Source organism: Stenella coeruleoalba (assembly GCF_951394435.1).
Source record: "Stenella coeruleoalba genome assembly, chromosome: 3".
Lineage (NCBI taxonomy): Eukaryota > Metazoa > Chordata > Mammalia > Artiodactyla > Delphinidae > Stenella > Stenella coeruleoalba.
This window is the reverse complement of record NC_137148.1, coordinates 77,288,932-77,302,191: the sequence shown is the minus strand read 5'-3', so window position 1 is coordinate 77,302,191 and position 13,260 is coordinate 77,288,932. Positions and strand designations below refer to the sequence as shown.

The window sequence follows — 13,260 nt, the reverse complement described above, 5'->3', positions numbered from 1 at the left end:
GAGTGGGCACTTGGGGGTTTCTGAGCTGTGACATTAACAAACCAATAAAGGAGATTTGGGGTATTTTAACGTCAGCTGAATATTGGTCCTTCCAAAAAGTAAAGAGGCCACTGCTGTTTTTGTGGGGCTTGGGCATTGACTCTGAAGGCACTTGCCCAAAAGTTGTTTGAAGGTGTTGAAAGCAATAGCAGCAATATTGGAATAAATGCATAGGATCTCAGGATAATGATTTTGAAGGCATTGCTTATCTAAATATTTAGACTCTCTAAATTCATTAAGAACAGGCACCATACCTTTTTTAACTTTTTCTCACTAGCACCTAATACAGTGCTTTAGATATAGTAGCTGCTTAATAAATATTTGTTGAATGAATGGCATGTTCGTTAAAGAAAAATAACTTCCAAGCAAAATCTCATCTTTAAGGCTTTTAAACATTATTTTTATTTTTTAGATCCATAAACTTTCTTTATTTTATTGGAAATAATTCTAAAAATCTCTTTGAAGAAAGAAATCCACCAATATTTATTCCCGATTCAAAACCTTTTGATAGCTACCTACTTCTTTCTGGAAAGCAGTCATTTACAATGATCTTTTAATTATTACGTAACTTGAAAAGCCACAGGCAGCTGTGAATCTGTCTTTAACTCCTGGAAGTTCCTATTATTTCTAGCCAAAAAGAGTCTTCCTTTTAGCACATAGGATTTGAGCTTTCCCAGGGTTAGGGCTACTCTACTGTGGCTGCTGGCCAATATTCATCAGGCAAAGGGTATCTAGTACTGTGCACTTCATACATCAGTTCCTTCTCCTAACCACCCCTTTCATAGTTGAGGAAATTCAGCCCCAGAATAGCTCTGCAAGCTCCCCACATTTACACAGCTAGCAAATGGTGAAGGTACCAGTTGAATCTAACCAACTTGATTCCAGGGCTAAGCACCCTTGACCAACACAGTATAGTGAGCAGGAGCTGGTTCATCTTCAGTCAATCAACAGGGTAGGAATTGAAGGATTTCCTGTACCTGAAAAGTACCTCAGAGCTCCTATTACGTTGACGCTTAGAAATGAGCTCTCAGAAGGAAGACTTCATTGTACGTTCACCTTACAAGTGTTTACTGAACACATACATACGTAGGCAGTGTTCTAGGTTCTAGGAGGACAGGTAAGAGAACCACAATCTCTTTCTGCTTGGTAAATGCAGAACCTAAACTTACTCAAGTCTCCTAGGGCTCCTTTTTCCACTACTACAAATGGGGACAAAAACTGAACCCCTGTATTCAGTTTGAATTCTGAATCCAAAGCAATCATCATCCTCGATGAATTGCAAAACAGACATATCTCTAGAAAGCAGGAGATCTACTGCTTTCTTCTTTCTGGATTCCCTAGGGGAGTATTCATTCGATCTCCTTTGACATCCTGTCCTTATAAGGAAAGCAACAGGGGCAGGAGGAGGTGGTGGAAGTTAGGATTGAAGCACATAGACTATTTGAAACACAGATGATATATAAACATTCCATTGATGTGGCAGCATTTTCCTGTTACTGCAGGATTCCCCTGTATAATGCTAATACTGAGCCAGTGCCCCACAGGCTAATTGTTTCATATATGAATTTTATCTTTTAGGAGCCATTTCTAGTTATACAGTGGTCTTATGTGTTATCATAATTAGAAACAATAGAAACATTAACTGAACTTTGTACCTTTCTTGAACGATTAAGTTGTACTTTAAAGGGAGGTTAATAAATAACCAACGAGAAGGCTATCAAAGAACTAACCCTAGAATAGTAAACTGTACTAAATGTCCCAAGCAAGCTGAGAGATTAAAAAACACTAACTTTTCACCAAAAATTATCTCCCATGTGCTGAAAAGCTGGTCTGCTATAAGGGAGTTGATGACTCCACCCAACCCCTGCGCCAGTAAGATTTCAAGAGAAAATAAGAATTTCTAACAATAACAACAACAAAATAAAGAGTTCTTTCCATGTTTTCCTAAAATCCCAAATCCCCAATATTAGAGTCATCCTAATGTTCTCATTTATTTTTAATTTTTTTTTATCTCATGAGGCATGGCCTTAAATCTCCCTTTTGGAACAAAGTACAAAGTAAACTTTAAGAAAGAAGCAAACAGACAAACAAATACATAAATCGATAATTGAGAGGATTTCACTCTTTCACCTGAAGATTTTATCCTTGTGAAACTACAACTTCCTTTGGGAGAGAGAGTTGGTGTTTTAAGCGGTGTTCAGTCATTTTCACTTTAGTGTAAACAAGTACTTGAGTCTTTCTTAAGAACAGATTTTGCTAGAAGGTAAAAAGTGATATTTTTCCCCCTTTTCTGAGAGGCAAAGATTCCAGAACATTCCTTACTCTGATTTTGGCCCAAGAACAGGACTGCTCTACCTTTAAAACTGAATGCCAAAATCTTTCTCTCTCAAAAGTAAAATGCTGGGGTATACCCATCTTCTATTATTTGGAAGAGAAATTATATTTAAATCTCAAATTTAAAGGAACTTCTCCTTCAGACTCCTTTCTTACATTCAAAAGCAAATAATCAAGTTAACCATCTTGTAGTCACATCACCCATAAGAATAAAATGTTAGAGCATTTTTGTCAAAGAGATTACGGAAAATCAGTCCCTTTATCTCATGGAGTGTTTCTGAATTTTCTGGTCCTTTAAGCTTTACCCTCTCCTGTGTTTAAGTCAAAAACATAGATCAATAATACATGATGTTCAAACTTTGCAATTTCAGGCTCAAGAATGATATGGAGCATGAAAATGGACATTACAACACACAGTTGTGCTTCACAGAAACTATGGTGTAATATGCTGAAAAATAGCTTCAAGTCATAAAAATGCAATGCACCGACCCCCCGGAAAGAATTGTGTCCACGGGTCCCGGAATGATGTCTGTTGTCCAACACCCTCACTCCACGTCTGAGCCCTTTCACTCCATGTGGTTTTTCCCTCAGGGATCATTATTGGGTTTCATAATGATTAGTTTGTGTATGAAAAAGGAAAGCTCAAGACTATAATTTCAGACATACTTAAAAAAAAACCATATAAAGAAAATTCAGTAGCGAGACAAGTAATCTCCTGGAGCCTGCTGTGACCAAGAGTATACCTGTGAGAGTGACAAGCTGAAAAATGAATGTCTCAACACCCAAGTGGACAAACCACAGAGAGGAAAGCTTTGTGTCCCTGTAGCTTAGGGAGTTCTGATCTCCTGGTCCCTGCTTCAGACATAAGGAGAGCACCCACAGAGAAGCAGACAGTTGCTGGTAAAGCAAGTCAGAAATTCAGTGATAGGGAAACGGGGAATATTTCTTTTAATTTTGGCAAACACATACTTAAAAAGATACTTATCAGTAAAGACCTAAGTGAAGGGTAGATTCAGGTAAAGTGGGGCTCTGAAAGCAAGGCCCAGAGGTAAAAGGTGGATTAAGCACAGAAAGTCTGAAGGAGGAGTTAGGGCCACATTGGGAGTCAGGAAGGCAGGGCACATACCTGGTGAATGGTTCTTCAGCACCACACCTGCAAAGGCTCCTTTCTCTACAGATTCCCAAGTCCTCTCACCTGGAGAGGCAGCATAGCCTAGAGAAGAGAAAAAGCTGGCTTTAAATCCCGGGTTGGCCCCTCACTCTCTATGGGACCTTGAGCCAATTACTTAATAGCTACGTACCTCAGTTTCCTCATCTATGAAGAGGGATGACAATAAGAGAATCAGTACAGTAAAACCCTGGACAACAATGCTTGGCACATAACAATCACTCAATAAATGTAACATGTAAACATATTACTTCCCTTTTTTTTTAATTTTTATAATTTTATTTATTTATTTTTTGGCTGTGTTGGGTCTTCGTTGCTGCGTGCAGGCTTTCTCTAGTTGTGGCGACTGAGGGCTACTCTTCGTTGCAGTGCACAGGCTTCTCATTGTGATGGCTTCTCTTGTTGCAGAGCATGGGCTCTAGGTGCGTGGGCTTCAGTAGTTGTGGCACATGGGCTCAGTAATTGTGGTACATGGGCTCTAGAGCGCAAGCTCAGTAGTTGTGGCACGCGGGCTTAGTTGCTCTGTGGCATGTGGGATCTTCCCGGACCAGGGCTCGAACCCATGTTCTCTGCACTGGCAGGCGGATTCTTAACCACTGCGCCACCAGGGAAGTCCCATATTACTTCCCCTTTTAAAAAAAGTTTGAGGGCTTCCCTGGCGGTGCAGTGGTTGAGAGTCTGCCTGCCGATGCAGGGGACACGGATTCGTGCTCCGGTCCGCGAAGATCCCACACGCCACGGAGCGGCTGGGCCCGTGAGCCATGGCCGCTGAGCCTGCGCGTCCGGAGCCTGTGCTCCGCAATGGGAGAGGCCACAACAGTGAGAGGCCCGCGTACCGAAAAAAAAAAGTTTGAAAATGTGTCTTACCCCCTCCCCTGTACTTATGATCTAATGAAAAGAAAGGGTAGCTTGTTCACCCTCCCTTCCTTTGGTGGAATAAATTGAGGAGTTTTCTACATTTTTATTTATATTCATCTCTGTATTCCTCTATATACAAAAAATAAATCCCTCAAAACAACAGCATACAAATTAAGATCTGTGTGTCTTTTAGAGTAGACAGATGAGGAGGGGAGAAGTTGGGAGCCTGTGTTCCTCTGAAGACAGAAAATTAAGAGGTAGAAACTGGGAAAAAGAAGCCTGTGGGAAGAAAAAGGGAAATAGCAGAAATAAGTGAGCATTGGTCTCTAGATTTTAACTGGGAGGTACATTTGGCCTGATAAAGACCAAGCTGTCCTGCTCAATCATCTACCCTAGTGATTCTCAACTGAAGGCGGTAGTAAGCTAAGAGCAGGGAGAAATGAAACTAATGACATTTGCTGGACATGTGAACATTAAGGCTGAATACAAATTCAAGAATCACATGATTCTTGTAAGAGTCACATATGTGACCTTCTTGATTGAGAATGTCTGTTGAAAGGGGCATATACGTGATTTTCACGTACATTCCCTCAGTCAATAGCTTTATTCTAACAAGCAGTCATCATCTCTAAACTGAACTAAAGCAGCAGCCTTCTAGCTGGTCTTCCTCATTCCACTCTTAACTGACTGTGGTGATCTCTACACAGTCTGAGTTATCTTTGTAAAATACAAAAGTATATCACTGCCTAATCAGAACTTATCACACTTAGAATAAATTCAAATTCCTATCATGGGCGTGTGAGATTCTGCATTATCTGGCCTTGCCTTTTTTTTTTTTTTAACCTCCTTTCCCCGCCTCCCAAGTTTTCATTACAATGGTACTACACTGACCTGCAATTCCTCAGCTTATTCTGACCTCAGGGCCTTTTCACTGGCTATTGTCTCTCCCTGAAGCTCTTCTCTCACAACTGCTCAGGTCTTGGCTCAAATAGCACCTCCTCTTCCAAACTACCCCATCTAAAGAAGAGTCCCCCAACAGTTCTCTGATCCATTAAATTTTCCTTACAGCACTTGTCACTAGCTGAAATTCGTATACATTTACCTGCAAGTTTATTATGTCTTTCCCTTTATCAGAACATAGCTTCATGACAGCAGGGAACTTATTTATCCAATATCTAGCCTTGTTTGTGCCTGGCATAAAGTTAGCTCCCACTAGGTTTCTGTTGAATATGTAAATGAATAATATTCAAATAGAGCCTAGATGCTAAAAGAAGAGAAGGAAAATGTGTTTATGAGAATATATTTCTAAGGCACTGAATGGCTCAAAGGATATTAGAAAAAATTTTCTCAGGGGTTCAAAAAGTTTTGAGCAATGTTTATATATTCAATTGATTGATTTATTTAATTGATTCAATTGATTGATTGTTTATATATTCAATTGTTTCTTATGCCTGTAATTCAAGGCCTAGCCTCTTGTCAACAGTTGAAAGCCTTTTAGATCATCTATACAGAGAAGATTGGGATAGAGTCTCATTAGAGACAACAGTCCAGATCAGACTACAGACTCTAAAAACTAGTTAGAGGACCTTTGGGCCGCTCTTCCATTCTGCCTTGATAATGCTATTACTAAGACAGTGACTCAAGCTATAACAAAATGAAACATTCACAAAAATGAAAAATTATTTCAAAATAACAAAAGTCCCAATTAAAGTCTTCTTCCACAGAAATAAACATTTTAAACCAATATGCCATTAGAGATTGGAAAGAATGAATCACTAATCTGGTAAATTAAAAATTTTGGCACAAACATGTTATCTCTGGCATTTTTACATATCCATATTTCATAATTAGGTCCATAACTCCTTTTCCTCACGTGAAACTAATTCCTCTTTCAAGCTCAAAGCAAACCATATTTTAAAAACAGTTCAGTGCTTTCGTTTTGTGTTGATGTTTCAGATGTAACTTTTAAATAACCAATAATAAAACATTTGATACTAAGTGAATATTCAAATGTTAATGCCATAAAAAAAAGTTCTCTTTACGAATTTTATAGAATCTTTCGTCACAGATGCTCAGATGTTGGAGTTCACTTCATCTAATTGTTTTCCACAGCAGCAGGCAATTTAACCTACAGTCTCCTGGGGTACCTATTAAACATACAGATTCCTCAGTCCCATTCAGAGAGTTTCTGTTTCTGTGCATCTAAGCAGAGGTCCAGGAATCTGTATTTGTTTAAAAGGCTTTCCAGGTGTTATTAAGGCCCGAAAACAGTGATTTTAATCCAATTTCCAACTTAGTCCAGAACACTTTTTCCACATTTCTTTTTTTTTTTACTTGAAGTATAGTTAATTTACAATGCTGTATTAGTTTCAAGTGTACAGCAAACTTATTCAGTTATATATATTCTTTTTCAGATTCTTTTCCATTATAGGTTATTACAAGATATTGAGTATAGTTCCCTATGCTAAACAATAGGAATTTGCTGTTTACCTATTTTATATATAGTAGTATGTATATGTTAATCCCAAACTCCTAATTTATCATATTCCTAACAAATTGTTGCTCAGGTGTGTTTTGAGCTCTTCCGGAGGGGATAATCCCATCTCCGTGTAGTTTGTTAACATCTATTGGAAAGGTCTGATTATCAGAAAACTGTTTTTACTTTAAACTGAAATGGGTCTGCAGTGGCTTCCTCCCGTAAGTCTAGCTCTGCCCTCTGGCATAACAAGGGTTATTATATATGAAAGCCCTTCATGCATTTTACTGCAGCTTTCAGGTACCCACAAGTTTTTCTTCTACAGCTAGAGAGCTGGTTTCCCAAACAACTGCTCACAGACCCTATATCATCCAAAGTATGCCTGCACCCTACTGCACCATCCATATTCTCTTTTCAGAGCCTTCCCCTCCACCACTGTCAGAAGTAGAGTCCCTAACCCAGCTATGCGCCATTTGACCCTGCCTAGCAGTGGAGCAGCATGTTGCCAGAGATCATATGGAACCGTACATATCCTACACTGTTGCTTCTCAAATGCTGACATACCAAATGACACTACAAGGTGAAGAAAATGTCACCAGTCTATGCTGAAAGGAGAAAAATGGCTAAGTTCATTCAATCTAAAAGACTGTAGTACTTTCTTCTTGTATCGTGATCTGCCCAGGTCCTTTTGAAATTTTTGTTTTAAATGAAACTATAAGGATAATAGATAGTTTGCTTGGTTGGTTGGTTTGTTATGCTAGAAAGTCAGCCATCTTATATTGATGAGTCCTATTTCTTTAAGAGTTGTACTGGTCCCTGAAGACCAAAATCTGGGAACAACTGACCTAGACTTGCCTCCCGTGCTGATACACCGATGTTCTCTACTCCAACCCTTTCCTCTGGAACACCTACCACTTTACAAGACACAGTGGCTCACAAATCATTAGATCATTAGAATCAACGGAGTTTTATGAAAATACAGATTCCCAGGGCCAAACATCAGAAATTATGGTTCGGTAGGTCTGAGGTGAGTCTTGGTATCTGCATTTTTAAAAGCTCCCCAAATGATCCTGATGTTCGTCCAGGATTAGAAAGCACTTTCATGATATGCATTTATTCAGTGACTCTCTTCCAGGTATTTATAGTTTAAAATCACCAGGGAGTGGGGTTGATTAGGAAAGCAGGAGTCTGATCAAGTATATTAAAGTAGCCAGGCAGATTGTGATATATAAATGTTTAGCCAGCTTCCTTAGATATCTGCAGTTGGTATCCTTTCCTCCTCTTCTAGCCTTTCTCTTATCAAGCCAGGTGTTCTCTGCTTTAGGTTTAGACATACTTGCTCTACCTGCCCAATTCTACCCAGGACACTGACCTCAACACTCTTGGGTTCTATCAATATTCCTATTAAAGGGTAATACCCATAACTGGACATAATACTAATACATAATAACCCCCTTAATAATCTGGATACTAAACATTCTGTTAATATAGCTTCAGATCACCTTCACTTTTATAGAGGCACCAGCAAACTGATGTTACTTGAGGTTTGGACCAATCCATACTATTTGATTTTACCTGAATTTCAACAAGCAGGTCTCCTTCATTCAATACAACTGATGTTTACAAATACAATTTCAAGTTACACATTTATTCAAGTTATACTTATATATGAAGTTATTTATAACTTCAAGTTATAAATTCTATCACCTTTGTTTCTGTATCTTTTCAACAGATTATATCATTTTAAATTCTAATTTTGCCATCCAACATATGGAATCTCTTTTCCAGAAATTATCTTATGTAATGGTCTGATGTTATGTAAACTTGAGAAATATAACATCTATACGGTCATTCAAATAATTGACAACGTTTTAACAATGACGGCAGAAAACACGGAGTTTCTTAAAGATTTTGCTTCAAAGTGGCTAGTGTTGCTTCTCACGTTCCACTGGCCATAGCAAGACACATGGCAAGCCTGACATGGATGGGGTTGGAAGTATAACCTTCCTGTACAAAAGGGCCCAAATGAAAGGTGCTTTCAGGAAAGGGGAGTAAATATTTAAAACACACAACATAAGCTATCATCTCCCCCTTTTTGAAAATTGGGATCTCATGTACCTTTCTACAATCTTTTGAATTCTTTTCCCTGTTCTCCAAAATTTCTCAAACAATATGATAGTACTATGATCATATCAGTAAAATTGTTTATTGCCTAAAATGTAATTTTTCTGGGCCTGGAATTTGAATTCATCTAAAATATTTAAGTTATCATTAAGCATCTCTTATCTTGGATGTCAGTGACCTCTTAATGCAATGATCTTTCAATGTTGCCAGATTAAAGGACATTCTTCTTGGTATAGACAGAAGAAAAGCGGAAGTACAGTGTTTTCTTTTAACATGATACCCTCATTCTCAAGCAGTGGACCTATAATTTTCATCTATATATTGTTCTGAAAATAGCTCTAAAAATTGCTGCTGCTGTCTCTAGTGGTTTTGGTGAGACTCAGCTAATCCTTGGCCTTGACTGTCTTGAAATTCTTGTCCTATTCCTTTGTATTCTTCTTAGTTATAGAGTCTCCTATTCACAATTTATGCAGATATCTTCCAGCCTTATCAGACAGTTTACAGTGCAATATGCCAGCTTCTCTTCATGCCTCCCCATTTCTTTCCATTGACAGTATTTTTAATTGTGTAGCCAGAATTCCATAATTCAGTATTCCTCATCACCATGGAATTACATTCACTATTTTGACTCTTCTTGAAAATGTTTTATTTTTTAAAGACAATATTTCATCAGCTATTATTTGATACTCCACCTTTATTCTATCCTCATGGTTTATTTTTTTTAATGACATGATTAGGAGAGGCAATATAGCATAAAGGTTAAGAGCTCAGTCTCAGGAGATGAAATCTGAATCTTGGCTTTTTTACTCATAAGTTGTGTGACCCTGGAAAAGTTACTTAACCTTTCTGTGCCTCAGTTTCCTCATCTGTAAAATGGGGACAATTATAGTACTTTCCCTATACTGTTATTGTAAGAATTGAATGAGTTAATATATATAAAGTACTCAGAACAGGCCCTGGTACATAAGTAGCTCTATGTGCCTGTTATTATTGGATCATATAGTTAAAGTTCCTCAGGTATGGTAGTTTTCTGCTTCTGCTGGATATAGAAGTTATAATTTCTTACAATCTTAGAGGATAGTATTCTTCTCTAAAATAATTCCCTTAAAAGCTTGCTAAAGTACACATCAAACTGGGAACCAGCACCTACAGCAAGAGTATGGGAAAGGAGTTCCAGTTCAAGATAGTGGGCTGACAACTCAGGTTGTCTTACCTTTTTCCTGAGGCCATGAAAAAGATAATAAAGAAATTCACAAGAGAATGAAGTCTTCACAGCAAAGAGAACAAGAGAGATGAATCAGTAAACTCCTAGGGACAGAAAGCAGATAGAATTCTATGGCTACATGAAATGGAGCACAGGAGGCTACAGCACAGCACAGCAGAAAGGGCCACAGCAAAGGATGGAGGCTAATTTCCAATAGAACTTTGGAGAGACTGCCAGCTCTGGGTGAACAGATACAGTGGTGGACAGTGAAAAGAGGGGGGTTATCAAAAGTCCTTCAATAAAATAGCTGTACTAGTTCACACACACAAACACACACACACACGCTTATACATCTAACACACCCAGGACCTCTGCATGTAAAATAAAAGGCAACCCAGTGTTCACTCCTATGAGAGAAAAACAGCACAGGCACCTAAAGGAATTGAGTAAGCTGCCTGGGAAAAGTATAGGGTACTAGTGTGAGCTCTGGTTTCTCAATCTCTCACCCACCCACCCTTACGTAAATCCTGCAGATAATAAGCCCTACCTACATACAAAGAGCCTTCAATTCAGGGAAGAGTCATCCTGGGGAAACAAACAGACCTATAGAGCAGCGGTCAAGGAAACTTGCACCCCAACCTGGAATAATCAAACTAAACATTTAGCCTAAAATAGGAACAGATGATCAAGGGCTACCAGACATATGAGGAAGACTAACAGCATTAAAGACAAAGATCCAGATAAACTCAGAGCCACAGACCCAGGAGAATATAGTAGAAATGCAAGGAACATAAGAAATCTTTTTCTTAAATTCTAATTAGACTCCTCATGAGTTTTTAAATGATATTGTAACCTTAAAAACAAGAAAAGAATCTACAAAAATGGGATAGATCACAGTAAGAACTAGCTCTTAAACTTTTTTTAATGCAAAAATCAAAAATTCATAAATGGGCAGAAAGATTAAAAATATTAGAACATAGGATGGAAAAATTAAAAGATGAAACAGATGACAAAGAAGATAAGAGTCACAAAGTATCAATTCACAAAGTTCAATGTTCAACCAATTGGGGTTCCAGAAACAGAACAGAGAAAATACAGAAAAGTCAGTATTTTTTTTTAAATGAAGAAAATGTAGAAAGATACAGCCACCACATTGAAAAGGCCACTGAATATTATCACTATCTTACTTAGTATTGATTCAAGAAGTACACCTAAAGTTGAAGGAACAAGAAATAAAACATACTATTATTGCAGACATGAAAAAAATAACAACAGAAAACCTAAAATTAATAATATAATAACAAACATTGGGAGAAAGAATGGAAGAAAAGTTGAGTAATGTTTCAATAAGTTAAATCCACAATATTCAGAGCAGGAAAACATCAATAATTAAAGTTGATTTAATCAAGAAATAACAGTATAAATATATTATTATATTTATGGAAGAAACTATTGAAAAAATAAAAGTGATTTTAACTGAGAAGAATGTGATTTGCAAAAAGGACGAAGAACAGTATATTTTGCTACTAAATATTTCTATACTAGATGATTTTTTTACTTAGTGTCTCATTCTTTATTCAGGCTAGTACTTTTTTTGTGCAACATAAAGGCTTAGGCCTATCTAGTCAGCAAGTAATGAATCATGTGAGGAAATATTAGTATGACCCACAGTCAGGCTCTATGGGAGAATGTAGATAGCCCCGGATGGGAGAGTGGATCAGTGACTGGGCTAACCAAAGGTGAGTGTCATCCCTTGGGTAACTACAAAGGCATTTAGAGTCTCCTTCCAAAACCCCAGGCAAGAATCTGTTTTCATCTTGACTGAGCTGCCAAGATTCCCATACCTTAGTAGACATGGGGTTCTTCACCAGACGCCATTCTGCCACTATCAAGCTCAGAACCTCTATCAAGCTCTAACCTTGCATTGGAACTTAAAAGGAGATAAAACACAACACTTTTGTAGTTGTTTTTAACTTCAGTAGTCTCTCAGCTGAGTTGATCTATTCAACAAAAACAATTGAGTGCCTACTTTGTGCAAGGCATCATGGGAAATACACAGTAAACAAGACAGATATGTTCTCTCAGGGAGCTTAAGAACCACTGAGCAAGAGAGAATTGTATGCAGCTAATTTTAACACAAGACTGAATGCAAGCGAATTGGAGCATAAAGAAGGAAGAAAGCGTTTCCAACTTAGGAAGGGATCAGGAAAGACTAAGTGAGAAGGGCTTCCCTGGTGGCACAGTGGTTAAGAATCCGCCTGCCAATGCAGGGGACATGGGTTTGAGCCCTGGTCTGGGAAGATACCACATGCTGCAGAGCAACTAAGCCCATGCACCACAACTACTGAGCTTGCGCTCTAGAGCCCACGAGCCACAACTACTGAGCCCACGTGCCACAACTACTGAAGCCCACGCGCCTAGAGCCCATGCTCCACAACAAGAGAAGTCACTGCAATGAGAAGCCCACGCACCACAACGAAGAGTAGTCTCCGCTCGCCGCAACTAGAGAAAGCCTGTGCACAGCAACGAAGACCCAACGCAGCTAAAAGTAAATTAAAAAAAAAAGACTAAGTGAGAAGATGTCAGAAGTGAGGTGGGATCCTGGGGCCTTGCATCAACAGGATGCCTGCAGGATAGTGCTCTGATGCACTATCCTGTGACTTGGGATGTAATCTGAGAGCAATATTATCTGAGCTGTACCTGCCCTGGACATGGATAATGTTGGTATCTCCAGTTTGGGGTGACTCTGAATTTCTGTGATTAAATGCTACATTCATTTCAAATGCCTCGCTTATTCACATATATATGCATTTTCCTTGGAAAATACGAATTGGTAAACTATAAATCTAGCAGAGAGAAGTCTGTGTTGTGGTATAAGCAAAACAGAATTCATTCATAACTCCAACTACATCCGAAATTCTAGGTAGTTTCTATTTTTAATACCATATCTCAACATGTGTTCATGTCCATGTGTCTACATTCTGCCCCCAAGTCCAAAAGATTAAAGAACCAGAGAATGTTAAAGTTGGAAAGGACTTTGAATATTATTCAATATAA

General features: G+C 38.4%; 1 protein-coding gene across 3 annotated transcripts in view; it reads right to left on the bottom strand.

Annotated features, from left to right (window-relative positions):
* LOC307184301 (uncharacterized protein) overlaps nucleotides 1–13,260 on the bottom strand; it is a 594,345-nt gene that overhangs the window by 356,518 nt on the left and 224,567 nt on the right. For all 3 annotated transcript variants that reach the window (XR_013827691.1, XM_079917672.1, XM_079917673.1), the window contains exon 4: nucleotides 3,500–3,586. Coding sequence is in view for 2 of the 3 variants with exons in the window: in XM_079917672.1 (XP_079773798.1) it covers nucleotides 3,500–3,586 (87 nt within the window). In the remaining variant the exon portion in view is untranslated. The remainder of the gene's footprint in view (nucleotides 1–3,499; nucleotides 3,587–13,260) is intronic.